General features: G+C 43.6%; 1 protein-coding gene across 4 annotated transcripts; it reads left to right on the top strand.

Moving 5' to 3' along the window:
• On the top strand, positions 1–24138 carry fggy (FGGY carbohydrate kinase domain containing). Of its 4 annotated transcripts, none has more exons than XM_017687749.2 (16): positions 1–179; positions 1522–1771; positions 2942–3053; positions 4672–4823; positions 4940–5028; positions 8977–9092; positions 10426–10554; positions 12136–12239; positions 12390–12497; positions 14357–14418; positions 14528–14678; positions 15865–15939; positions 16243–16363; positions 18300–18394; positions 20611–20672; positions 23800–24138. In XM_017687749.2, exons 2-16 carry the CDS (start codon positions 1574–1576, stop codon positions 23876–23878), a joined length of 1653 nt encoding a protein of 550 aa, XP_017543238.1. In that variant the 5' UTR covers positions 1–179; positions 1522–1573; the 3' UTR covers positions 23879–24138. The 4 variants fall into 4 exon arrangements, with proteins under 4 accessions (XP_017543238.1, XP_017543240.1, XP_017543239.1 ...); XM_017687751.2 differs by lacking the exon at positions 1–179 and adding an exon at positions 405–643; XM_017687750.2 differs by lacking the exon at positions 1–179 and adding an exon at positions 662–790.
• Positions 24139–24870: the final 732 nt, after the last annotated feature.

The following is a 24870-nucleotide window of genomic DNA, read 5'->3' as shown; positions in this document are numbered from 1 at the left end:
AAAAAGCCACCTTTACTAATACCCAATCCGATCAGGCAGAGGTCCAGGGATGAAAGTGTGCTGGGGGTTGTGTTTTTCGCGTTAGTTTGGTCCTTCCGGCATGCCGTAGTGCAGAGTACACATTCCTGGCTCACTGTTTGGGCACCTGTGAGGAATTTAACTCCACGCTTTCATTCGTGGTAACTATATTTCACTGAATTACCTCCTTATTGGCGTTTAGTGCTCGCTTTCCCGGTAAAGACCTTTACAGTGTAATACGTGTTTAGCTGACTCGCCGTTCAGCGCGTTCAGTGAGAAAGAGAGACCGGCTCACTGAGCTGGGAGGGGTGGCGCTTTATCTAAGACCTTTAAACGTCCGTTTTTTTCAGCTTTATTGTAGATTTTGCACTGCAGCTGGTGCAGAAATGCACTAAAGATTAGTTAATAGGAAGCAATAAATCGTCAGTTTGGTTGGTGTTGTCCACTAGTGCTGCCAGAGAGACCCCCTCCCCCCGCAGTGCGCAGTTTGGTATCTCCCGGCTCTGGTCCTCACTCTGACTGCATGTGAAGAGTTGAATAATAAGCTGCTGACTCGGTTCGGTCCGCTGTGGTTGGACACAGGGGGTAGTGACCACCTATATTCCCTCAGTGTACGCGTGCTTAGGTACAGGTTTCTATGGTTTGTGCTTTTCCCCCGTGCAGTTGTCAAAAATTAGAGACCACCGGTTTTTAGAATCAGGGAAAAGGCAGAAAACAGACCCCCACCCTGTCTCTAGACTCTGACTTTACATCTACAAGGTGGACCGACAAGGTAGGAGTGTCTAATAGAGTGGACAGTGAGTGGACACAGTGTTTAAAACCTCCAGCAGCACTGCTGTGCTTCATGGTTGCTATTGTATCCCAGGTGGTTGCTAGGGAGTTGCTACGTGGTATCCCAGACGTTTGCTAGGGTGGCCTTATGCAGTTGCTATGGTAGCCCAGGTGGTTGCTAGGGTGTTGCTATGCGGTTGCTATGGTAGCCCAGGTTGTTGTTAGGGTGTTGCATTCATTAATGCTATTTAAGAGCAAAAAAACCCAAATATAACTCATTTTCCAACTGCCAAAAGACGCTTATAGCAGTTTGATGTAGCAATATTTGATTATATGTGCCAAACAAGTGATTACTCATATCATTCATAACAAGGACATAATAAAAAGAGGAGTATTAAAATGCTTTATTAACCTCCAGAAGCAAACTAACAGACTAAGTCTCGGTGGATTGACTATGTGAACGATTTCTTTGGTGCACAAGCTGTAAATAAAATCCCAGACCAGCCCACTCCGGCAGTGGAAATGAACGGGTGATGAATGAAGGTAGAGCGGTGATGAGAATTCATAGTATTTGTTTTATTGGATTTTCTGAAAAATAATTTCCCCCAATGCCACCTTATCAAAGTAACCTGTGACTGGGTGGAATTTTTGGGGGCATACCTGAACTTTTTCCTGCTGTTTTATGCCAAATTACTCTTCGTCTGCCCTTCATTACTTTTCTTCATCTTCCAGGAGGCGCCACTAGGTTGACTTCTCGGTGTATGTCTGATGACCAGGCAGTCAAATGCCAGGCCCTCCGTCTGTAGACTGTTGTTACGTGGGCGTGGACGTGGGCAGTTGCAGTGTGCGGGCGGCCCTGGTGACCCGCGATGGCTGCGTTAAAGCCACAGCGGAGGAGCCCATTGCAGTGTGGACGCCTCAGCCTGACCATTACGAGCAGTCCTCAGCAGACATCTGGAGGAAGTGCTGCAGCTCAGTGAAGGTAAAGCAGCTGAACACGGAGAGAACTGCGTGCTCCATGGAGCCGCCCTTACAAAAGCAGCCCTGCAGCAGTGCTATCAGACAAGATCAGATTTCTGTAGCGCTGTGGAAGACGTCTATGGCCATACATCGTCATATGCAAAAGTTTGGGCACCCCCAGATATAAGACGCAAGAGCATCCCTGGTCAGATGACGTATTTTGTTGAATTTCCGAGAGAAAATAAGTTTCTGGTGTGGTTGGTTAGTGTAGTGGATGACACCTCTGCCTTTTACGCTGTAGTCTGGGGTTCAATCCCCACCTGGGTAAGCCCCCTACACTATACCAATAAGAGTCCTTGGGCAAGACTCCTAACACCACCTTCGCCTACCTGTGTAAATAATGATCAAACTGTCAGTCGCTTTGGATAAGAGCGTCTGCCAAATGCCGTAAATGTAAACATGGCATATATTTTCAAATTTCAGATCTCCACAGTTTCCAGTTGTTTGCTGAGTTTGACATATTAGGGAACAAAAAGGAACCGTAAAATATAAAACGTAGTAAACTATGCAGAGGCGTGTCCTCTGTAGAGAATGTGTAGCTTATTTTTACTTAGAAAATCAACAAAATATGTCAATATTTCACCTGCTGTAATAATTATGTAGTGATTTCTTAGACTAATCTATAATGCCTGTGTTATATCCCATAATAATTGTCTAAATTTCCTCTAACATTTGCCTGGAATCCTGTGGAAATTCCTATAATATCTCTCTAGATCTGGTTTATTGTCCCAGGAATTATGCTTTTAAATTATTTTAATGAAGCTGAGGCGAAAAGAGGAACTTTTCCTTTTTTTCTGATCACTTTATCATTACCTGTTCTGATTGGCTGCCCTGTATTGTGCCTCATTCCTGAAGCCGTTGTGGCTGAAACCCTCCTTATACCTTCAGTCTGACTGGGCGGGGCTGAACTGCTGTAGACTCAATTCTCATGAGATCTCAAAACCAGTTGTTTGTGTAGACTTTCAACATTTAGGAATATTTATCCGTGACATCCAACTCTTTTATTGCCAGAAGTCAGAGGAAGTGTTTTTTCAACTTCTTTTCCACTGCTCATGCGTTTTCATGTCTGCTGATGGTTTTTCAGGTTCCTCTCCTGAAAGGTTGCTTGTAATGGTCTCTGTGGTTGTTTCAGAAAGTGACTGAGGGAGTTGAGAAGGATCGCGTACGAGGGATTGGTTTCGATGCTACTTGTTCACTGGTGGTTTTGGACCAGAACTTCCAGCCTGTGGCCGTTAATAAAGATGGTGAGCAGCTCAGGGCTTGTGTGTGTGTGTGTGTGTGTGTGTGTGTGTGTGTGTGTGTGTGTGTCTGCAGTTACAGATGCCTCAGTGGAGTTTTCAGTTTGAAGCATACATTTTTTTATTAGTGTCATAAAACATCTTTAACATGTTGAAATGAAGCATATTTTGAGTCAAAAGACAGACAGATAGATGGATGGATGGATAGATCAATCGATTGATCGATCAGCCGATCACTTTATTAATCCCAGAGGGACAGTCGTCTGTTACAGCAGCACAAAGCTCAGTAAAGAGCAAAACAAGAGCAAAGGTTTCAGCTGTTGTACAGATGCAGAAACAGAAGAAGTACAGATGTATAATAAAATGCGCTGCAGTATTATTTGTGTTCCACGTGCATCTAATCTTCAAATTCAACCACGATTGTATAATATAAATGTGAAATCAAACAGGGTTTAAATTCATGTTGTCATTGGTCTTATTGGTCATATATTTATAAAAATTGATTTGTGTGTGTGTGTGCGTGTGTGTGTGTGTGTGTGTTTTCCAAACGTTTTCCAAAGAGCCTATTGAGAAAAGTGGGAGAAACCTAATCAAGGAGTCCCAGAATTCACAGAATAGACAAGTTAATATCATATCATTTTCACATTCAGTGTGTTCTGCGTATACAGCTTAGAGTTACTGTACTTTGAATCCGACTATTAAAACAGTTTAATGTTCATAAGGGGCGGCACGGTGGCGTGGTGGGTAGCGCTGTTGCCTCACAGCGAGGAGGGCCTGGGTTCGATTCCCCGGCCGGGTGACCGGGGTCCTCTCTGTGTGGAGTTTGCATGTTCTCCCCGTGTCTGCGTGGGTTTCCTCCGGGTTCTCCGGTTTCCTCCCACAGTCCAAAGACATGCAGTCAGGCCAATTGAACATGCTAAATTGCCCCTGGGTGTGAGTGACTGTCTGTCTGTCTGTCTGTCTGTCTGCCCTGCGATGGACTGGCGACCTGTCCAGGGTGTATCCTGCCTTCCACCCGAAGACTGCTGGGATAGGCTCCAGCACCCCCCCGCGACCCTGACGGAGGAGCGGATTAGAAAATGGATGGATGGATGGATGGATGGATAGTCAGTATAAGATCTTTACCATGACAGCTCAGGCTCAGAGTGTCACAGTAAAGACAGATTCAATTCAGATTTTAAACAGTCATTTTAAATTGAATTCTATGCAGTTTTGTGTATAATTTGATACTTAAAATACATTTTAAAGTCCATTTTCTAAATATGTGGGCAGCCAAAAAGTGCCTGTAGTTGCAGAAACACCCATACATGCAGTCATATGCTTTTGCTGATTTTCGAAGTGTGAAAACCCTGTTTCTAAATCATCTTGCGGTTTCTTAAAATTGTCATAGTGTTCGTAATGATTTAGTGCAGGGGGGCTCAATCGTGGACCTGGAGGTCTGCCATCCTAAAGAGTTCAGAATCAACACACCTGGCTCAGATTCAGGTGCCTCTGAAGGCCTTCATTACCTGCATCAGGGGTGCTCATATAGGGTCGGGATATAGGGTAGGGATTTAGAGACTGTGATGCTTTAGTGAGTCCTGAATGAGGATGTGATCGTCTGTCTCTGCCTCTGTTCCCTCAGGTGTTAAAGAGAGGAACGTGGTGATGTGGATGGACCACAGAGCGCTGGATCAGGCCTCTCGCGTCACAGCCACCGGGCACAGCGTCCTGACCAGCGTCGGCGGAGTGATGTCTCCCGAAATGCAGCCGCCCAAACTACTGTGGCTGAAAGAGGTCAGTTCACTCAACAGGAGCCACACGCTGCATCTTTTGGATCACTTTGCTTTGTTTATCGGTGTCCACAAAGTTTTTGTTTTCGGGTTTTATTTTCTTGCATGTTACTTGATCAGAATCTGAGGGAAAGCTGCTGGAAGGAAGCTGCGCACTTCTTTGACCTCCCAGACTTTCTGTCTTGGAAAGCTACAGGCTCTCTAACCAGGTGAGCTTTCCTCTTAACCAGGCAACTCTCTCTGAAAAATCACAGCTAGGCTGACGGTGCTAACACTGGAAATAAATAGTTACCGTAACTGTTTCTGAAAGTAGAAAAGCTGGACATTATTTACACAATGAAGCTAAACTTGGAGCTACATTAATAATCATGCAGGGGCATCATTATGGAACATATACACTCACTGACCACTTTATTAGGTACTAGTACCGTTCTAGTAAAAGGTTGGACCCCCTTTTGCCTTCAGAACTGCCTTAATTCTTCATGACATACTTTCAACAAGGTGTTGGAAACGTTCCTCAGAGATTCTGGTTGGTTATTTGAGTTCCTGTTGCCTTTCTATCATCTGGAACCATTCTGCCCATTCTCCTCTGACCTCTCACATCAACAAGGTATTTTCGTCCACACAACTGACCGCTCACTGGATATTTCCTCTTTTTGGACCGTTCTCTGTGAACCCTGGAGATGGTTGTGCGTGAAAATCCCAGTAGATCAGCAGTTTCTGAAATACTCAGACCAGCCCGTCTGGCACCAACAACCACGCCACGTTCAAAGTCCCTTAAATCCCCTTTCTTCCCCGTTCTGATGCTCGGTCTGCACTTCAGCAAGTTGTCTTGACCACCTCTACATGCCTCAATGCAGTGAGTTGCAGCCGTGTGATTGGCTGATTAGCTATTTGTGTTAACAAGCAACTGAATACCTAATAAAGTGGCCGGTCAGTGTATATAATTAGCGCATGCTCGTTTAACATGAGACAGTAAGAAGCTGCATATTGAATAATGCTGAACCTGTGAGAAGTAGCTGTTGCATCCCATCCCATCCCAAAAACACAATAAAGAATTGTGGGTAATGTGGTGCAGTGCCACTCGTCTCCTACAGATACAGACACATGCAAGCTGTAGCTTTTGCCAATGAACCTAAAATCAGCAGGTAATTTCAGTGAAGTTGCCCTGCAGAATCTCTGTGTACACAGCTGTACATATGAGCCCTTAAAGAAGTGAATCTAAAGCGCTTTTTACTTTCTCTCCTCCTTTTCCTGCTCACTTACTGTACTGCCCTATGTGGTTTGGAGGTGGTCCAGGGAGTCATTGGTGGGTCCAGCATCCAACTAATGCATTTCTTCATGTGTATTTGTTGCTGTCGGAAGACGGCGTTTTTCAGTTTTTGGCATGATTTGAAAACGCCTGTTGTCTTTTACATTCTGTGTAAATTACATGAAGAATGGACCAAAAGAAACATCACAAAATGACTTACATTAAAAGTCAAGGCAGATTTTTCCTCCTCCTGTAAAGTTACCATTTTGGAAATACGAGGTTTTGATCCGACAGCAGTGACATTCAGGTTTAGACATGTGCTGTTGAGATGTGGTCCTCAAATTCATGAACAGACATTCCACTGATTTCTGAACACTCACTTTGCTCCTCTACAGTAAGGTCCGTTATGCATATTCAACACTTGGAATCAACTCCAGGCCTTGCATCTTCTTAATTTGTCATGACATAATGAGAGAACAGGACACCCGGCCATGAAACTGCTTATCAGTCAACCGTCCATTTCCATTTCCATTTATTTACATTTACGGCATTTGGCTGACGCTGTTATCCAGAGCGACTTACAATTTGACCATTTTTACACAGGTAGGCCAAGGTGGTGTTAGGAGTCTTGCCCAAGGACCCTTATTGGTATAGTGTAGGGTGCTTGCCCTGGTCGGGGATTGAACCCCAGTCTACAGCGTAGAAGGCAGAGGTGTTAACCACTACACTAGCCAACCACCCCGTCCAGTTACTTTTGAGAATGTGAAAATGGACGGATTATGTAAAAATGGCTGTAATCTCAAAACAGCTAATGCAGTACTTTTGTTAAACCCTTTGAATTTAAGTTGACAGTCTGCACGTCTGTCTCATCTTGACTGCTTCTTTTCAGATCCATTATGATGATGCACAGAGACAAAAGTACAAAAATTGTCTTAATGTCCAAATACTTATGGACCTGACTGTACTTACATTGCCATATGGTGCGTCTGTGTTCTGAATCCCCTTTAGGCAATTGCTTGAGAACAGTCTTTCCAGAATTGGTAAGAGTTTTGTTTGTGTATGTGTCGATAGACTATTAAACGTTGTGTGGTTCCTGGCTGTCAGGAAGCAAATTATCGTTGGATAGACTTCCAAAGGATCACACATCCAGAGCTAAGGACTGGAGCTTATTTCTTCTAGAGCCCATATATGCATTACATGGAATGATACCAAATTTTGTGATCCTGGTTATCCTAGACAGCTGCTCGGTCTTTCAGCTCCACAGAAAAGTTTTCTTTTGTTTTTATAGTGTCATAGCGAGTCATACTTACTTTCTGTTAATCGACCTAATTGGCCTGGATTCAGACCTGGATGCAGTTTGAGTGGGTTGATAAACATTTTGGGGATATATTTACAGAAATGATTTGGGTGACTATTGACTTCCAGTGTTTGTTAGCCACATAAGCCTCATAGCTCCAGCTCTAAACGAAAGAAGCAAAATTTGGACAGCACGTATGTCTTGGCTGGTCAACTGCCTTTGGGCTAAGTGGAAAATTATATGAATTGGACTTGTTGCAGATCTATTCCGTAGGCTTGCAGCATATATGGGGTAAGCAATATGATAGTTTAGCATTACTGTGATAAATTACACCACAATATGTTTTTCTAAGCATATTGTCACCCACAGAATATCACCCACAGAAACTCATCTGGAATGTCTGTCATTGGTCAAAGCATGCAGGAAAACATGATAATTGGTTCAAGGCTGATTTGTTTACTGCAGCCTTCTGCAATATTAGCATTGCAATTTTGTGACCATGATTAGTAAACGACTCTGCAGCTCTACTATTTGTCCCGCTTTACAACAGTTCCATCCCCAGTAAGCAGGAGAACTTGTTAGGGAAATTAGACAGCATAGCCGTGTTTACATGCAGCCTAATAATCTGTTAATGATCCAACTGTAGCTCAATCGGAATAGAATACGTCAATGTAAACACCTCAATCGGAATAGTCTAGTCCGGTTGAGGCCTTTGAATGAGGTGGGTAATCCTGTAAATAATCCGTTAAATAGAAGAATAATATCCATGTAAACACCTGCATCTGATTACATTCCCTATCGGAAAGTTTGAGTATGTTCTGCATGTGCATCGTATCATAGCATATATATAATGTTCAACACGGCGGAGGAGAAACTGGTCTGCAGAGGCGACGAAGTTCATGCTCTGATCTTTAAAAGACGGCGGTGGGACGGACGTCCAGCTTATGTGTCTCAGACCACGACGTCTTCCTCTCTGCCTTCTTTAATAAGGACATGTGAAGGACGTTTTCCTGAGTCTGACGTCATTTTAAAGCAGTTAAAAGCACAAGCACTGCTCACTGCTGCTCATCTCACTCTGAATGGACTCACGAGATGCTCGCTGTCATGGTAACGTCTGCACTAAATGGTTCTCTACGCATGAGCATCATTTTGATTGGATTACTTGTAGTGACCATGTAAACAGAGATGATCAACAGATTGTTGAGTAGAGTGAGAATATAAAACACCTCAGTCTGAATCTGTAATCAGAATGTAGTCAATCGGATTGGCAAAAATCTGCGTGGAAACACAGCCAGTGTTTGGCTGGTTTAGATGTGAAAAAGGTGACCCTAATGATGACCAAGCTGACCCAAACCAAATACCTGTCATATTCCTAACAAACATTTTTAAGGATTTTTGCTTTAGAATATCGTTGAGTCCGGCAGTTTGTTGTAGTGGACGGAGTAGATCTGAAATCTTGGCTTTGCACTGCTCTGTATTGTCCACATGGGAGCAGCGTTGGTCAAAGACTCAATTTCATAAGTGTCACCAGTTTTGGCAAATAAAACATTGACAACCAGACCTTTTGTTAGTGTACCTCTATTTTAATGCTGCTCTCCTATGTCTTAGATCTTTGTGCACCCTGATTTGTAAGTGGACCTACTCCCCCTCAGAGGGGTGGAACGACAATTTCTGGACCTCCATTGATCTTGAGGACTTGGTCGATAACAATCATTCCAAAATTGGTAAGAGTTTGTTACATATGTCTTGTTCTAGCTTTTCTTGGTGACCTGCCTTAGCTTCACAAAAAGGCCTTAACCTTTATTTACGCTACAGTAGCACTGCATAACTTGCATGACTGAAAATCCTTTGATTTTCTTTCTTTTTTTTTTTTTTAAAGAGCAGTTTGGTGGTCTGTTAACAAACCGTTTCACTGTTAGACAGTTTAACAGTTGAACATTTGAAAGCATATCATTCACTCTCCGGTCCCTACAGTCCATATATGGAACCTAAGCTGGAAAACCCGCTTGTTTTGATGTCAAAACCATGAACACTTTTACATCTGACGGCCCTTTCATTCTATGGTAGTTAAGCCATGCCCCTCCTGCTGAAGTGATGTGGAGTGTTGTTCCTGCGGACAGTCTATAGCAGAGTTATTGGAGTGGACCATGTGTGAGAAACCTATTAAACGTGTGGTTCCTGGCTGTCAGGATGCAAATGCATCTCTGGATAGACTTTCAAAGGAAGTGCACATCTAGAGCTGATGGAGCTGATTTTTTCTAGAGTTCCTGTGATGAATTCAATCTGAACTTAGCAATTTTTAACTTTAGAGGAAGAAGAAAAACTTGGGCCCAAACCCATTTCTTATTTTTTACCCCTACCCCTTGTTTTCAAGCGTCACATTGTCCCTTTGGAACTGAGTTACAGGGGGTAGTGGTTAAAATCTATGAAACGGGACCCTCAAATAAAAAGAGCATCACTTTCGAGTGTCCCCCTAACCCCTTGGAACTGATTTACAAGTCGGAGTGGATGAAATCTTCCTCCACGAAACGGGACCCTCAAATAAAAAGAGCATCACTTCATTAACAGCTACTAGCGCTGCTCTGTAGGCGGCCCTGCCCGTCTGCAGTGATGGCAGAGGAGGGGAAATTTCAGCTCCTCACTGCTGGGCTTTGGTTACACTTAAGGGATCATAAGCCTTCAAAGAGGGGCAATTATAGAATTATACATTGTTGCCCAACCTTAATTCTTCAATGACAAGAAGCTGAGGTCACCTGTTCGCCAGCTTCTTGATTGAATTGGCACCTCAGGTGTCAGAACTGCTGGACCATTTAAGGTGGAATGGCAAGGTTAAGCTGTCTTGTTTTTCTCCTATCCCTCCATCTGGACTGTGACTCTGAAAAACCGTTTGGAGGGCCATGTAGCCCTAAGACTTCGTCCCACCCCTCTACATCAACAAAAATCGGGACGCAAAATAGAGGGGTAGGGCTAAATAGTAGGGGTGAGGGGTGAAATAGGATCGGGCCTTATTGTTAGAAGCAAATTAAACACTGCTGAAGTGACTTTGTTTCTCTGCAGGAGAGCAGACTTGCTGTCCAGGCAGCCCCGTCGGAGGAGGCCTCACACGAGAAGCAGCTGCAGATTTGGGTCTGAATCCAGGAACAGCTGTGGGAGCATCTCTTATTGATGCTCACGCAGGAGGGTTGGGTGAGTTCCCCAGTTAGTGTTGGGCTACATATGAGCCACTAGAGGGCCACTGTTCCTGTTTTCAGGGGTTTTCAATGCTGCAAGACATTACAGACTTTATATTGAAGGGCAGCAGTTTCAGAGGCCATTCTAGGAGCTGTGCAACGTCAGTTGGAGCTTAGTGAGGACCTGTTTTAACCCAGTGGGGGGGATTAATGCACAATGATTATAGACATAAGAAATGTATCATAACAGCACATATAAACGTACTGATAGACATACCACCGCAGCACACCAACATCTGTATGAAGATCAGTTCCAAAGCACGGATATTGCACAACGATGATGTAAATATTAAGAATGTCTTTAAATGTGAATCTCACCCACCAGCTCTTGGCTGTCTGGACACAGGATATTCAGCAAAGCCACTGACCTCATGCTGGGCACCGATGCTCTGCAAGTCTCTTAAGGATCGAGTTATTTTGTTTTGCTATAAATTCATCTTATTATTTGTATAATGATGTAATTAATTACAACATCAGTTACATTCACAGTCCATTTACAGTACAGTGCAAATTCAGAGACCACCTTTTTATTTATTCAGTTTCCAGTCATTATACAGTGTTTACCACATTTTGCCCTCTTACAGCTTCCGTTCTTTTCAGGAGACTGGCTGTCAGCTTTCCAGTAAATCTGCCAGACTTCTTTCCCACACCTTTAACATTCAGTCGTAGATTTTGGTTGTTTTTTTTTTCTGCTTCTGACAATCCAAGTAATCCCAAGCACTTTCAGTGATGTTGGGGTCTGGACTCTGGGGTGGTCAGCCTGTTGTTCTGAGAACACCAGCTTTTCGTTTTGTTTTGTTTTTCTTTTTCGTCTTTTTCCTTTTCTCAGTGAGGTTCTTCTTGATCAGCTACACATCCTTTCAGACCCATAGCGCTGAGTGGTCTTCTCACGGTGGAAGGATGGACAGACACGCCTGTGGATGGTTTCAGATCTGAAGCAGCTCGATCTTCTCCTCTCTCTCAGAGATGAAAGCTTTCAGTGCTGTTTATCTCATGAGGACAGTTTTGTCTACCAGGTCTTCCAGGTGGTTGTTAGGAGTATATTGAAGTTGGGTGTTTTTTATGCTTCGCCCAATTCAAGAAATCCCAAACACAGATTTAGACTCATCAGTCGATAAACCCTCATTTTACATCCCAGGTGTCCAGGTTTCGTAATTTTTTTTCCTGTCTCCTTTTCTCAGCTAGGGCTTCTCGACGGCTGTACATCCTTTGTTTCTGACAGGCAAAAAAACAAAAAATGCAGTACATAATGGTTGTTTTCTTTTTTTCTTAAAAAAATGAGAGCATAAGAATAGCTTAAAATTCAAGTCTCCCCTTCCACTACCCTTGTTTCAATGAGCTATGAGTGGAAATATCTAATATAAATCATAGGACACGAACGCCAAGGGGGACCCAGGAGGGTCTAAAGACTATTTAACAATTACCATTGCTGGTGCTGACAGATAGTATTGTGTAAAAGCCAGCATTACGTAAAAAACATCACTAAGACGATTTTGGGATGCACTGTAGTTTTCGTCTCTTGCCTTTTCCTTTCCAGGTGTCATTGGAGCAGATGTGAGTGGGCACCACCTACCCTGCGAAAACCAGCCGGTCACATCTCGCGTGGCTCTAATCTGTGGGACGTCCTCTTGTCACATGGCCGTGAGCTCTTTTCACTCTCTGCGTCTCTCGTTATGTGAACGAGGGCTTTTATGATGCTAATGTCAGCTATACTAAGGTGTAGTTAATGTAGTTTAAGTAGGATGACTGTGTGTGAGGTTTCTCAGTTATCTTTATGTCTCTGTGCTGCAGGTGAGCCAGAAGCCTCTGTTTGTTCCAGGAGTGTGGGGGCCTTATCTGTCTGCCATGGTTCCAGGCCTTTGGCTCAACGAAGGCGGACAGAGCGCTACTGGAGGACTGGTCAGTCTAGCTTAGTCAGGTGGACTTGGGTTTAGATGGGGGTGAAATTCCCAAACGCTTTGAAACACAGGTGATTGAACATGGATCATAGAAGATGGTATCAAGGCTGTTTGGAAAATGCACCCAGTTTAAAGAGAAAACCGACATTAAGGCCAGGTCCCATTTAACCTTTCGCCCTATACCCCTCTGTTTTGGGCATTCAAGCCTTGGGTTGGGGTGGGTGATTTTTGTTGAGATAGCAGGGCAGGGCAAAGGGTTAGGAATACATGGGCCTCCAAACGGAGGTTTTTCAGAGACACACTCCAAAAAGTGTTCTGAGAAAAATAGAAAAACCAGCAAAACGGCTGAACAAGCAACCAAAGTAAACCCGCAAATGTGAGAATTTTCTCCATTAAAAAATTACGGTATTTTAGTTTCATGTAGCTTCAATGTATTATGGCCCTTTCCTTTATAATAAGCATAAAAATGCTGGTAGTAGCTGACATCTCAGTGGCTAGCTAGCTAGATTTCCCGTTCCACCTTAAATAGTCCAGCAGTTCTGACATCTGAGACGCCGGAATGTAACTGCTACTCCATTTAAGGTGGAACAGGAAAATTTGAACAAGAAGCTGGTGAATGTCTGAACTTCAGCTTCATGGCACTGAAGAATTAGTGATGGGTGATAATAAATAATTGCCCCCCGTCTTTGGAAGACACATGATGCCCTAAATGTAACTAAAGCCCAGCAGTGAGGAGCTGAACTTTCCCCTCCTCTGCTGTCACTGCAGACGGGCAGGGTCGCCTACAGAGCGGCGCTAGTAGCTGTTAATGAAGTGATGCTCTTTTTATTTGAGGGTCCCGTTTCGTAGAGGAAGATTTCATCCACTAAAACTTGTAACTCAGTTCCAAGGGGTTAGGGTGACACTCAAAAAACAAAGGGTAGCAGTGGGATTGGCCCAAGTGTCCATGTGTTGGGTCACTATCAGCCACCAAAGCTGCTTCAATTGGCCATTTAGATTCTGCAAGTCCCTAAAACTGTACTGGAGGATTGCCATTCCCATAGGTGTTCTATGGGACTGAGGTCTGGTGACTGCGAAGGCCGTAGTGTATGATTTGCATCATTTCCTTCTCACCGTTCAGGGACTCTCATGCTCTGTAGGGGACACTGTCATCCTGAGAGACCACTCCCGTCAGGAGAGAAGTGTTGCATGACATGAGTCAGAATAACTTTATTGGTCTGAGTGGGAAAGTGGACCCAAACCATGACAGCAAAATGCCCCCCAGTAGAGTCACAGAACCACCAGACCCTCTCACTGTAAAGGTCAAGCGTTCAGGCCTGTAATGCTCTCTTTGTGTGCACTGCACATGCACTTGCCCTCTTGTGGACAATGTGGTGCTCATAGTCTTTTTAGAGGCACCTGGACTCATGATTTACCACTTTTTTCCCTTTACTGACCTGTAATGTCAGTTGTACAGCAGTAACATTAGATAGATATATGTATGTAGGCTGCATGTTTATAGAGACACTTGGAAAAAGTATCACTGTTTTAAACCTCATTCATTTCAAACATACTATGTGCTCTGTGGATGGATTGAAAGCCAACAGGACACATGATGCACCCAGCTAAGGATAATTAGACCATAGTATAAAAATAATGTTACAGTTGGGAAAAAACAGTATGGAATAGTAACTTTACAAGAGAAGGAAGAAACCTTATCAACTTATAATGGAAGATAATGTAAAAATAGTTTTGCTTTGTCTTCTATTGAAAGATGTTTTCAAATGATGTAAAAAAAGTTTTTAAAAAAGGACAAACATGTAAATGTTAAGTTTTTGGTTCGACAGCGATATTATGTATTTTATTTATGCTCTTTTTTAGATTGATCATGTGGTGAAGGGACATGCTGCCTTCCCGCTGTTAAAAGAACAGGCAGAGAAAAGGTTTGTTGTTTTTTATGAAATTTATTTCGCCCACAGAATCAAATTTTGTGACAAACGTGACTCCCGAGCATGAAAAGAGTTTGAAGGTAATTAATCGGGAATGTTTCAGCGGCCAGCATGTTCACTCTTTCCTAAATCGCTACCTGGAAGAACTGAGCAAAGACAAAAAGCACCTGGACCTGCTGACCAACGACCTGCACGTGTGGCCCGATTTCCATGGCAACCGTTCTCCTCTAGCCGACCAGAGCCTGAAGGGCATGGTGAGTGTCACTCTGGATTAAATTCCGAAGACGTTTGATGGTGCTCGGGAATGTTGCTGTTGAATGTGCATGTTTGTGTCTGCTTGCCTTTGAAGTGCCAGTAAAAACAGTGTAATATATTAAAATGTTTGTATGGTATTAAAACTGAGGGTAATATTAAACATCCATTAGAATTGGAAAGAAATGAGCAAGACAGAAATACAATAAAACGTGGCTTTAAAACGGCTTATCAGGTTTATTTAAGAAGTGTCTGGGTGCTCTGATGACCCAGACGCTGTCCTATACGGACCTGGGCCTATAACCGATGAACTATAGAGAATTATTTAATTTCAGTGGGGTGGTCCTACTTTAATCAGCGTAGCTTTTCTAGCCTTTATGGTACCACTTTAGCAGCCTGGGAGACTCAGAGACCAATCACCTGCGTTGTAAATGTCCTGTGACGTTACTCAGCCAATCAGATTTGTGCATTACGATGAGCACTGAGACGCGAGTGAGTGACGCACAGCAGTCAGAGAAGAAAGTGAGTCATGTAGCATGTAAAACACTTCTATCCTCTGCTGCATCATTCACTGCAGAGTCCCAAACTGTCGGGAGCTTCGCGAAATTGGTTTGCATGGCTGAGCAGCTGCACACAAACCTAAGATCACGATGTGCAATGCCAAGCGTCGGCTGGAGTGGTGCCAAGCACACCACCACGGGGCTCTGGGGCTCTGGAGCAGTGGAAACGTGCTCTCCGAGGCTATTAATCATGCTTCACTATCTAGCAGTCTGACGGTCGAATCTGGGTTTGGTGGATGCCAGGAAAACGCTATCAGTGCTTACAGTAAGAGGCATTATGGTCTGGAGTCTCCAGTGACTTCAACCTCACTGAACACCTTTGGGATGAACTGGAATGTCGATTGTGAGCCAGAGCCCTCTCATCCAACATCAGTGCCTGACCTCACAAATGCTCTTATGCCTGAATGGGCAAAAATTCCCACAGACACACTGCAAAATAATGTGGAAAGCTTCCCAGAAGAGTGGAAGCATTTATGGTGCAACTCTATATTAATGCCCATGGTTTTAGAATAGGATGTTCAGCAAGCTAGTCAGGTGTCCACACACTTTTGGCCATGACAGAAGAAACAGAATTTGGACATTGTGCTTTGGCAGAGGAATGACTACTGTGACTTCTTACTCCGTGCAGGTTGTCGGGCTGTCCTTGTCTCAAACACTGGACGATTTGGCCCTCCTTTATCTGGCTACATTGCAAGCTGTCGCTGTGAGTCCAATATTTGCAATATTTTCAACGTGTAAGTCAGGCCACGTCACACTGGGGACCTTCTGGCCCAAAGTGCTGCAGAGATTAACGTTTACCACCACCTAACACTCTGAATTCAGTTCAATGAAGGCCTTGCTAATTGGCTGATGAGCTGAATCAGGTGTGTTTAATGAGGCACTGGGCTGAAGTCTGCAGTGTTTTGGCCCATGAGGACTGGATCCTGACACACGTGGTCTAAAGAAATCACTATGTTCACACAGCTGTATTGGTTTGAGTATGTGCTGTTTCGTCTGTTTGTCTTAGCTCGGGACAAGGCACGTTCTGGATGCGATGCGAGAGGCAGGACATGACATCACCACCCTGTTCCTGTGTGGGGGGCTAAGTAAAAACCCCCTGTTTGTGCAGATGCACGCTAACGTCACAGGTATGACCAGAGCTGCACAGCATCACTAAGTAAAAACTGCCATTACAACTTCACTCTGTTTTTCGGGCCCCTCTAAAAGTATTTGGACACGTGTGCCATTCTTTAAAATGTGTTAAAGGGGAAGTCCACCGATTTTTCTAAATTTCGGCATATTTCAGTCGCCGAGATGTAAACAGAGTCGTTCAGAGAGGTCTGGCGTGAAATGGTTGATTGTAGAGACTCCGATTTCTTCACAGTGGTGCTGATAGGAACCGGGGGTCACAATGATTACAACACTGATATAGATTTTCTTTTTTTATATACTGTCAAAACCACCAGTGAATCTACACGTGTCTTCAAAATTTTTATATGTAATTGATTATGATAAAATAGTCATAAATATGATAAAATCTATTTTCTTTTGGGACTATTTTGCCCTGCATGTGTCTCTTCCACCTGAATGGATCGTTTAGGCCAAAACATAATCAGATTTCTGCAGTTGTCCGATTATTGAAATGGTCATCTTAATGGTCACCATACTCCCATCTAGAAATCCGATTGATAAATCTGATAAAGAGGCTGGATCAGATTCCCCAGTCCATGTAAACTCTTACTCTGATTTCTTTCGGATTTCTCAGTCTGCTGATGCGAGAGACCAGACAGCGGATGTCGCGAGACGCAGCAAAACACTGTTGGAGCGGCACTGAAAACAAACACGAAATAAGGGTTTGAATATTCTTGAATATTGAAATCGGATTACTGGCTGACTCATGTAGTTTCCCCATTGTCTGATTACTCAAGTGATAAAGTCGGATTAAGTGCGTGTAAACAAACTCAACGTCTCAGACGTCAGGCAGCGTCTTCATAGCGGTTTCATGTAAAAACTCTCTGTGAAGGAGTTTTTAGAGGCATTCAATTCTTCAGACGTCTGGTTCCTATCACGGCCACTGTGAACATTTCTGACACCGTGAGGTTTCAAAGGAGTCTTTCACACCAAACCGCTCTACGTTTTTGTTTACATCTTTACCATTTAATTATGTAGAAATTTGGATAAATCAGTGCGTGTTCCGGCTACAAATGACGTGTCAAACCAAGTGGCATTTATTTTAAACAGACCATTCCAAGGCTGTCATTTTCTCTTAGGCGCAGTTTTTTTTTTCAGAAAGTGGTGGGTGAGTTTCATCATCATCATCATCATCACTTTTATTTATATAGAGCCTTTCCCATCTTCAAGGATTCTTTACAATACAAATACAATACAATACAATACAGAATCAACAATGCATAACAGAGAACACACACACACACACACACACACACGCCCCACACACAGCTAGCAGAGGGAATTTCACTGACCACTGAGAGAGAGTCGCATGGCTAGCACGGACCTTAGTCCTTAGCGGCAGGGAAAAGTCACACAGGAGGCCGGCCTGGAAAGCCTCGAAGACCCAAGATGTCCTTCGCCACGAAGTGGGAGCATTTTCCTGCAGCCGAGCACCACCAGTCCCGGACCTAGACTGCATCATAGCTGAGATGTAGTGTCACCCAAAGAGCAGGGTCCAATAAGCCTCTGAGCCACAGCTGGAAAGCCACTCTCGGGCCGCTGTCTCAGTGGATATGATGACAGACTTCTCAGGCAAACATCAAAACAAACACACAAACAATAGAAAACTAATGGAAAACTGATGTAAAGTGGCAACAATATTGCGTCAGTGTACTTACAATGAAGACTGTAACACACACACACACACACACACACACTGGTCTTCTTGACGAAAGTAGCGTTCCCTGTCAGAAGAGCCGAGGCTCGGTTTGCGTCACTGCTGACAGACTAACACATTGCCCACTTTACGCAGTGACCTTTCCCTGACGCCCTCCTCTTTCACACTTCATCCTCTTCACTGCGCATGCCTTTCTCTCTCACTTCCTCTTTTCCTCTTCTGTAATGCTGCTCCAGGGTTGCCGGTGGTCTTGCCTGCAGAGAGAGAGGCCGTGTTGGTGGGGGCTGCTGTGCTGGGCGCCTGCGCCTCCTGCGACTACAGCTCCATTCAGGTAGCTTCCAGCAGAAGACCGATTAATTCCAGGCTGTTGCGTTGACAGTCCCTTCTGTATTTGCAGTAGGAAAACTCTCATAAAAACCCACTTAAAGGAAAAGATGGACCAAAAGTAGAATGTACACAATATTCCTCTTACCATAAAGTTAGTCGATCGGCCAAGAGACCGCATGTGTGGATGCTGAAGTTTCAGGCTACATCTGTTTTCAGCTTATTACTAATTATATATTATTCATTCGTTCATTTTCTAAGCCGCTTCAGACCAATCAGAAGCAAAGAAATAACTGTGCTGTGACATCACAACCACAACTAACGGTCTGGCGTGTTCAGTGTTCAAGTCTCAAGCCAGAAAAGGTGGATGTTCTGGTGTTCTTGGCCAAAATACCAGGTCAGGGCTTCAGTTTGCATAAAATAGGCGCATTTTAAATGGCAGTCGCAGTATCGATCAGAAAAATCGCAATATTTTCCCCACTCGCTCAGCTCTGGTTCTAGCAGCGTGAGAAAGTGTCTGCACTGACTGTGCCGTCAAACGCAAGCAGTATGCAATGACTGAGGGTTTCTTCTAGCAGTGCCTCAAAGTGGTGAATTCAGTGGCCACAAGTACACGTTGGGGTTCATTTGCAGAGGAGTGCAGTGTTGTTCAAGACACTGCGTCACTTTAACCCACTACAAAAGCCCCCACACTGAGTCAGTGTCCTGAATTGCCATGCAGGTCAAGAGAGGTGCGAATTATGCAGAAGCCTCTGATCTTTCCTGCTGATGGAGGAAAACATAAAGAGCAGTGAGCCGTTCACGACCCGAGGGGCTGGATTCCCTAACGCTGCTGTCTTCTTATGAGTGACAGGTTATTGGTCACACGTCAGTGTTATGTTACATTTCACAGCTTCTTCATAGCAGTGACATCAAATACATTTCGAATTTTGAATGAGCCTTTATTTCCGCTGTTTCCTTATATTAATATTTTCCGTTATTCAGATGCAAAATGGAAGAAAAACAACATGAAGCCAATCATTTAAAAAAATCTAATCACTAGTCATGATGGTCGATCATGTGTTAGTTATTTCCATTAATATTAAAAAATTAATTTAAGTTACAGTTTTAGAGGTTTACCCTGTTAATGTTAACACTGCAGACTTCAGTACGCTGCCTCATTTAACACCTGATTCATCAGCTAATTAGCAAGGACTTCCATCCATTCTCTAATCCGCTTCTCCGTCAGGGTCACTGGAGCCTATGCCAGCAGTCTTCGGGCGGAAGGCAGTCCATTGCAGGGCAAACAGACAGACACAGACAGTCACTCACACACCTAGGGGCAATTTAGCACGTCCAATTGGCCTGACTGCATGTCTTTGGACTGTGGGAGGAAACCGGAGAACCCGGAGGAAACCCACACAGACACGGGGAGAACATGCAAACTCCACAAGGGTCCCCAAAGAGGACCCTGGTCGCCCGGCCGGGGAACGAACCCAGGCCCTCTTTGCTGTGAGGCGACAGCGCTACCCACCACACCACCGTGTCGCCCCATTAGCAAGGACTTTATGAACTAAATTCAGAGTGTTAGATGAGGGTAAATACTAATCTCTACAGCCCAAAGGGTCCCCAGTGTGGCAAACCTAGTCTAAGACCAGTGTGATTTGGTGGAATGATTAAACAAATTACAATTATTTTCTAAAAACAGAATTTTTTTAAGTTGCACTATGTAAGTTCTGGGGTTGTGGAGCCCCCTCTGGTGGAAATGTGTAATTGCACACAACGTACAGAAGTACTTGTAATGTGGCTTGTAACTCAGACCTCTTCCCCAAGGGGGTGAACTTGACTTGTGAGTGTGTTGCAAGAGCATTTAAGACCTAAACGTCGAGCCAGAGCTTCTTTTTTTTTTTTGTGTGTGTGTGACGTTTAATACTTAAAGACGTATGATTGGTCTGAAAAAGTGACATTTAAAAGATTATTTCAGGATTTACAGAGCAACTCTCAGCAACACACACACACACACACACACACACACATCATATTTTAGCTTGTAATCTCATTAATGCTACTTCAACCTTCAATTTCAGTAAAAGAAATAAACTGAATAGCGCAGCTTTAAGCGTGGAGTTAAGAAAAGTAACACATTTCGAAAGAATTTCTTTCTTAAGACGCTTTTGTGATATCTTAATGTCTTTTCAGCACGATCTCGTTTAAATACACCGATTTTTTTTTTTTTGCTTTCAGGAAGCTATGGAGAAAATGGGAAAAGTCGGAAAAGTCATCCGACCCAACCTGGACCTGGCGAGGTAAAACTGGCGTTCCTTGGATCTGGATCTGTGACAGAAATATATGTTTTTCCATTTTTAAGAGTCCAGTTGAAAAACCTGTCCAAATCTGTCCATAATCGTCCTTAGTGCAGTACAGTATGTGTACTGATCTACTCGCATGAGTTTTAGCTGTTGATGATGTGGCCAGATTTCTCCACTTCATGTGGTGGCGTTTTCTTCTGGTGTTCTGAATTTCATCAAACTGGTCATTTGAGCGAGTGAGTCTCTCATTTAAATCAATAAGTCGACCTTTGTTCTCACTCAGGGTACATCGAGGGTGAGGTTAAAGGAAAATGAACAGAGCCACATAAACAAATAGGAAATAAATAAATAAATAATAGTTAGGGGGCAGCTGTGGGCTGGAGGTTAGGGAACTGGCCCTGTGACCTGAAGGTTGCCGGTTCGATCCCCAGAGCCGACAGTCCATGACTGAGGTGTCCTTGAGCAAGACACCTAACCCCCAACTGCTCCCCGGGCGCCGTGGATAGGGCTGCATTTAAAATGATCAGATGAGTTAAATATCCTTGAGCTGTGGAAGCTTCTGTGGTCATTTGTGTGGGTCACGAGTTAAAAAGGTTGGAAGCCTCTGCTTTAACATCTCCATATCGCTGCCAAACGATGCAGTGCCGTTATTGGTCCACAAGCACTACGGTGTGGGCTCACGGCTCACGGCCCACTGCCATGTCTAGAATTTAGTGGAATATGCAGTGCGAGTGAATTGTCTCTGGTCGTTGAAATGACTGTCGACAGGATGCATGTGGTCTGTAAGTGTCTCGACAGACTGGTTAAGTGGCAGGAAGCTCTGCTGAGAACGATAACGTCTTCAAATCTGTTCCAAGCCAACTTCAGAGAAATCGTTACTGTTGCCAGACTGAAGCTGATGTTGACTTGAGCTCTGGGACATTTTCAGATCCTGAGATGCTTTAATTGAGGCATCTCAACCTCAAATTACCTGGGGGTCACTGACCAGGTGGTCTTCTCCCTTCTCCAAGGGGGAGTTGGGTGAAAAAGTATGAATTTGTTTGTTCGAGTTTGAACTTATTTCAGCACATCTTAGAGTTTATTAGCCATTCCTCTGTCATCTGGAACCATGAAAACTCAAAGAACCCTCCCTTTGCATGATTAAAGGGTTCTTCGTGTCATGAAAGGGTTCTGCAGAATGTCGGAGAAGGTGCTGTAGATGGTTTATCATTGTAACAATGGAAGAAGCCCTTTTGATGCTATATAGAACCCTTTTCAGACAGGTTCTGTATAGAACCATCTACCATCTCAACACATTCTGAAGACCTCTTTCACGATGCAAAGAATCCTTTAATCATGCAATGGGTTCTTTGAGTGTTCAAGGCTATATAGAACCATTTTCTCTACTGAAGAACCCTTAAAGAACCATCTTTTTTGAGTTACTCTTAGTAGTAACAGTGGGAGTAGTACATACGTAAGCTTGTAATATATAATTCTGATATTATATTATATAATTAATATATTATGTGTTAATATATATATTAATAACTTTAGTGTTTAATTGTGAGTGAAAAGCGGTTAATTCTACGATCTTAATCCATTTGTTTGATCATTTCATTCATTTATTATCTCAGGCGAAATGAAAAGGTAGATTGAACTATCAGTGTGAGTTACGGTACTAGATAAGTCCGTTTTTGTTTAATTACAGCCATCCCCGCTCAGTGTGTGGAATTCATGCTGTGTCCGATTTCTGATTGCTGTATTTTATTTTTTTTATGTTCCATTTTATTTTATATACAGTCGTATGCAAAAGTCTGTGCACCCCTGGTCAAATGAGTGTAAATAAGTTACACATCCTCTACAGAGACACACTAATGTGCATTTTAATACACAATTACGGTTAATCTGCTGAATTCAAAGCAGAAAATGTGGCCTGTCCAAAAGTTTTGGAACATTTGACATTTTTCTACTATGTTTAAACAGAAATTGTGCACTAAAATTGGCCGAAAATGCCATATTTAACCGTGTTCCCTGTAAAGGACCCGTTTTACTTACATTCACAAAAGCATGTCATTTGATCGAAGGGGGTTACATGTTGCATAGGATATAATTGGAAACGTGAGAAAGGCCACGTGAAGCTCTCAGGCCAGAAGTTTGAGACCCCTCCTTTAGAGTGTTGGCAGGATGTCTGCCTGGGGGTGGGTGGGGGTTGAAGTGGGGGGGGGGGGGGGGGGGGGGGGGGGGTGCTCCATTTCAGTTCAGCTCTACTTTACAACCATTTTAACCAAATAGCTGGAAAATTACATCTCAACTGATAATTGCATGATATCGTCATCTGGATCTAAAATCTAAGCTTTGCTCAGCTGTAGCCGCTTTTCTCGCATCTCCGGCAGGAAACCTTTCCTCAAAAGTAGAACAATTCATTGTAAAATCTCTCTCAACGTTCAGCCCGAGGCTGAAGTCGCTTCTCAATCGCCAGCTTCCTGTTCACATTGTCCCGTTCCACCTTAAATGGTGCCTGAGGCCCCAAAACGTAACTGCTGCACCATTTAAGGTGGAACGGGACAATTCGAACGAGAAGCTGACTTTAGCTTCGTGACTTTTTAGTGTTTGACAGTTTGTCGTTGCAGATTAAACACATTAGGAAACCAGCTGGAGTGATTATAAACGTCCATTCATCTCCAAATTATCGGTGTTCGTCTTAAACCTCTCTCTTTGCCTTTTCGTTAGCTACTAGCTAGGTGGGATTTTCTGTGTTGCTATGGTGACCAGCAGTCTGCAGACCGATCTTTTGGCTAAAAGGATGAATTAGCAGTTACAAATGAACTCCAGCGTTTAAGAGCGTTTACAGTTAAAACTGTGAGGATTATTTTGTTTTTACCTAAAAATCTAATTCTGCTGTGGAGCCAGAACGGGGCCGACCCCGCCGCATGTCGCCGACCCCTGACCATTACATTGTGAACGTTTCATAATGAACGGACCGACAGGAATGGTCTAAAATGGTCATGTTAATATTAGGAACGTTTTCTCTCTCGTCTGGTTGCCACTTCAGAGACGCAAGCTTTGTTATGATGCTTATATGTTTAAGAACACCAGATGAACTGCTGAACCAGCGGAGCTGATCCAACCCTGTTATTCTCCTCAGCTTCTACAGGAAGAAGTACGCAGTGTTTCTCCGGCTGTATGTCCACCAGAGAGAGTACGCGGCCCTTATGCGTGATTGACAGCTGGCACAGCGGTCTCCTCCGCAGCGCTCAGGAAGTGAGAGGGTGCAGTTTGGTCTTGGCGGGTTTCTGTAAAGCGCCTTTACAGTTTCCTCTGTGGCCGCCAACTCCGAGTAGGTGTTGCTTTAGATGGACCTGGTTTCCTGCTGCTGCTGCTGCTGGTGACGCTCAACAGAACAGCGCTTGGTTTTCACGGTGATGATGTTTCCCTTTTGAAATGGAAATGAAAACAATACATGACCCCCCAAGTTCTTAAGGCAGACAGACGTGTATGTGCATTTACTGCTACCTCGGTTCTCATCAGTGTGAACACACTGGAGCTGCATGATGTGCATAAAAGACCAGCGGCGAACCACGACTACAAGAGTAAAGACACCATGATAATGCTAATTTCTGCTAGCGTTCCTATAGGATTTCTCATTGTGAGTTAGCGCTAAGCTAACCCTAGTCCCATGGCTGAAACCTGGTCAGGCTAGCGCTCATTTTCACAGTAAGTGACACGTCAAGAACTTCCAGGCCTGTTTGGTTTATGTTGGTAGTTAATTGGTTAATCCAACATTAAGGGCCTTCAGCTCAACTCCTGAAGTCCTAACCATGCAAAGGGTTCTGTGAGTATTCGTTGTTCTATATAGACCCATTTTCTTTACTAAGGCACCCTTGAAGAACCTAGAACCCTTTTCAAAACAGTTCTATAAGGAACCACCTACAGCACAATTTCCATCAATCTGAAGAATCTTTTCATGATGCAAAGACCCCTTTAATCATGCAAAGGGTTCCTTGAATGTTCATGGTTCTGTAAAGAACCATTTTCTTTACTTAAGAACCTTTGAAGAACCATTATTTTCAAGTGTGTGGATAGATACTGCCAGATGAGCTCTCCCATTGGTTAAAGGATTCTTTGTACCGTGAAGGAGTTTTTCAGATTAGAACCTTTTGGTGCTATATAGAACCTTTTTGAAAATATATAGCACCCTAAAGGTTTCTTCGATTGT

This window comes from Pygocentrus nattereri, chromosome 2 (genome assembly GCF_015220715.1).
Source record: "Pygocentrus nattereri isolate fPygNat1 chromosome 2, fPygNat1.pri, whole genome shotgun sequence".
NCBI lineage: Eukaryota > Metazoa > Chordata > Actinopteri > Characiformes > Serrasalmidae > Pygocentrus > Pygocentrus nattereri.
The sequence above is the reverse complement of the archived record's forward strand: the minus strand, read 5'-3'. Positions and strand labels throughout refer to the sequence as shown.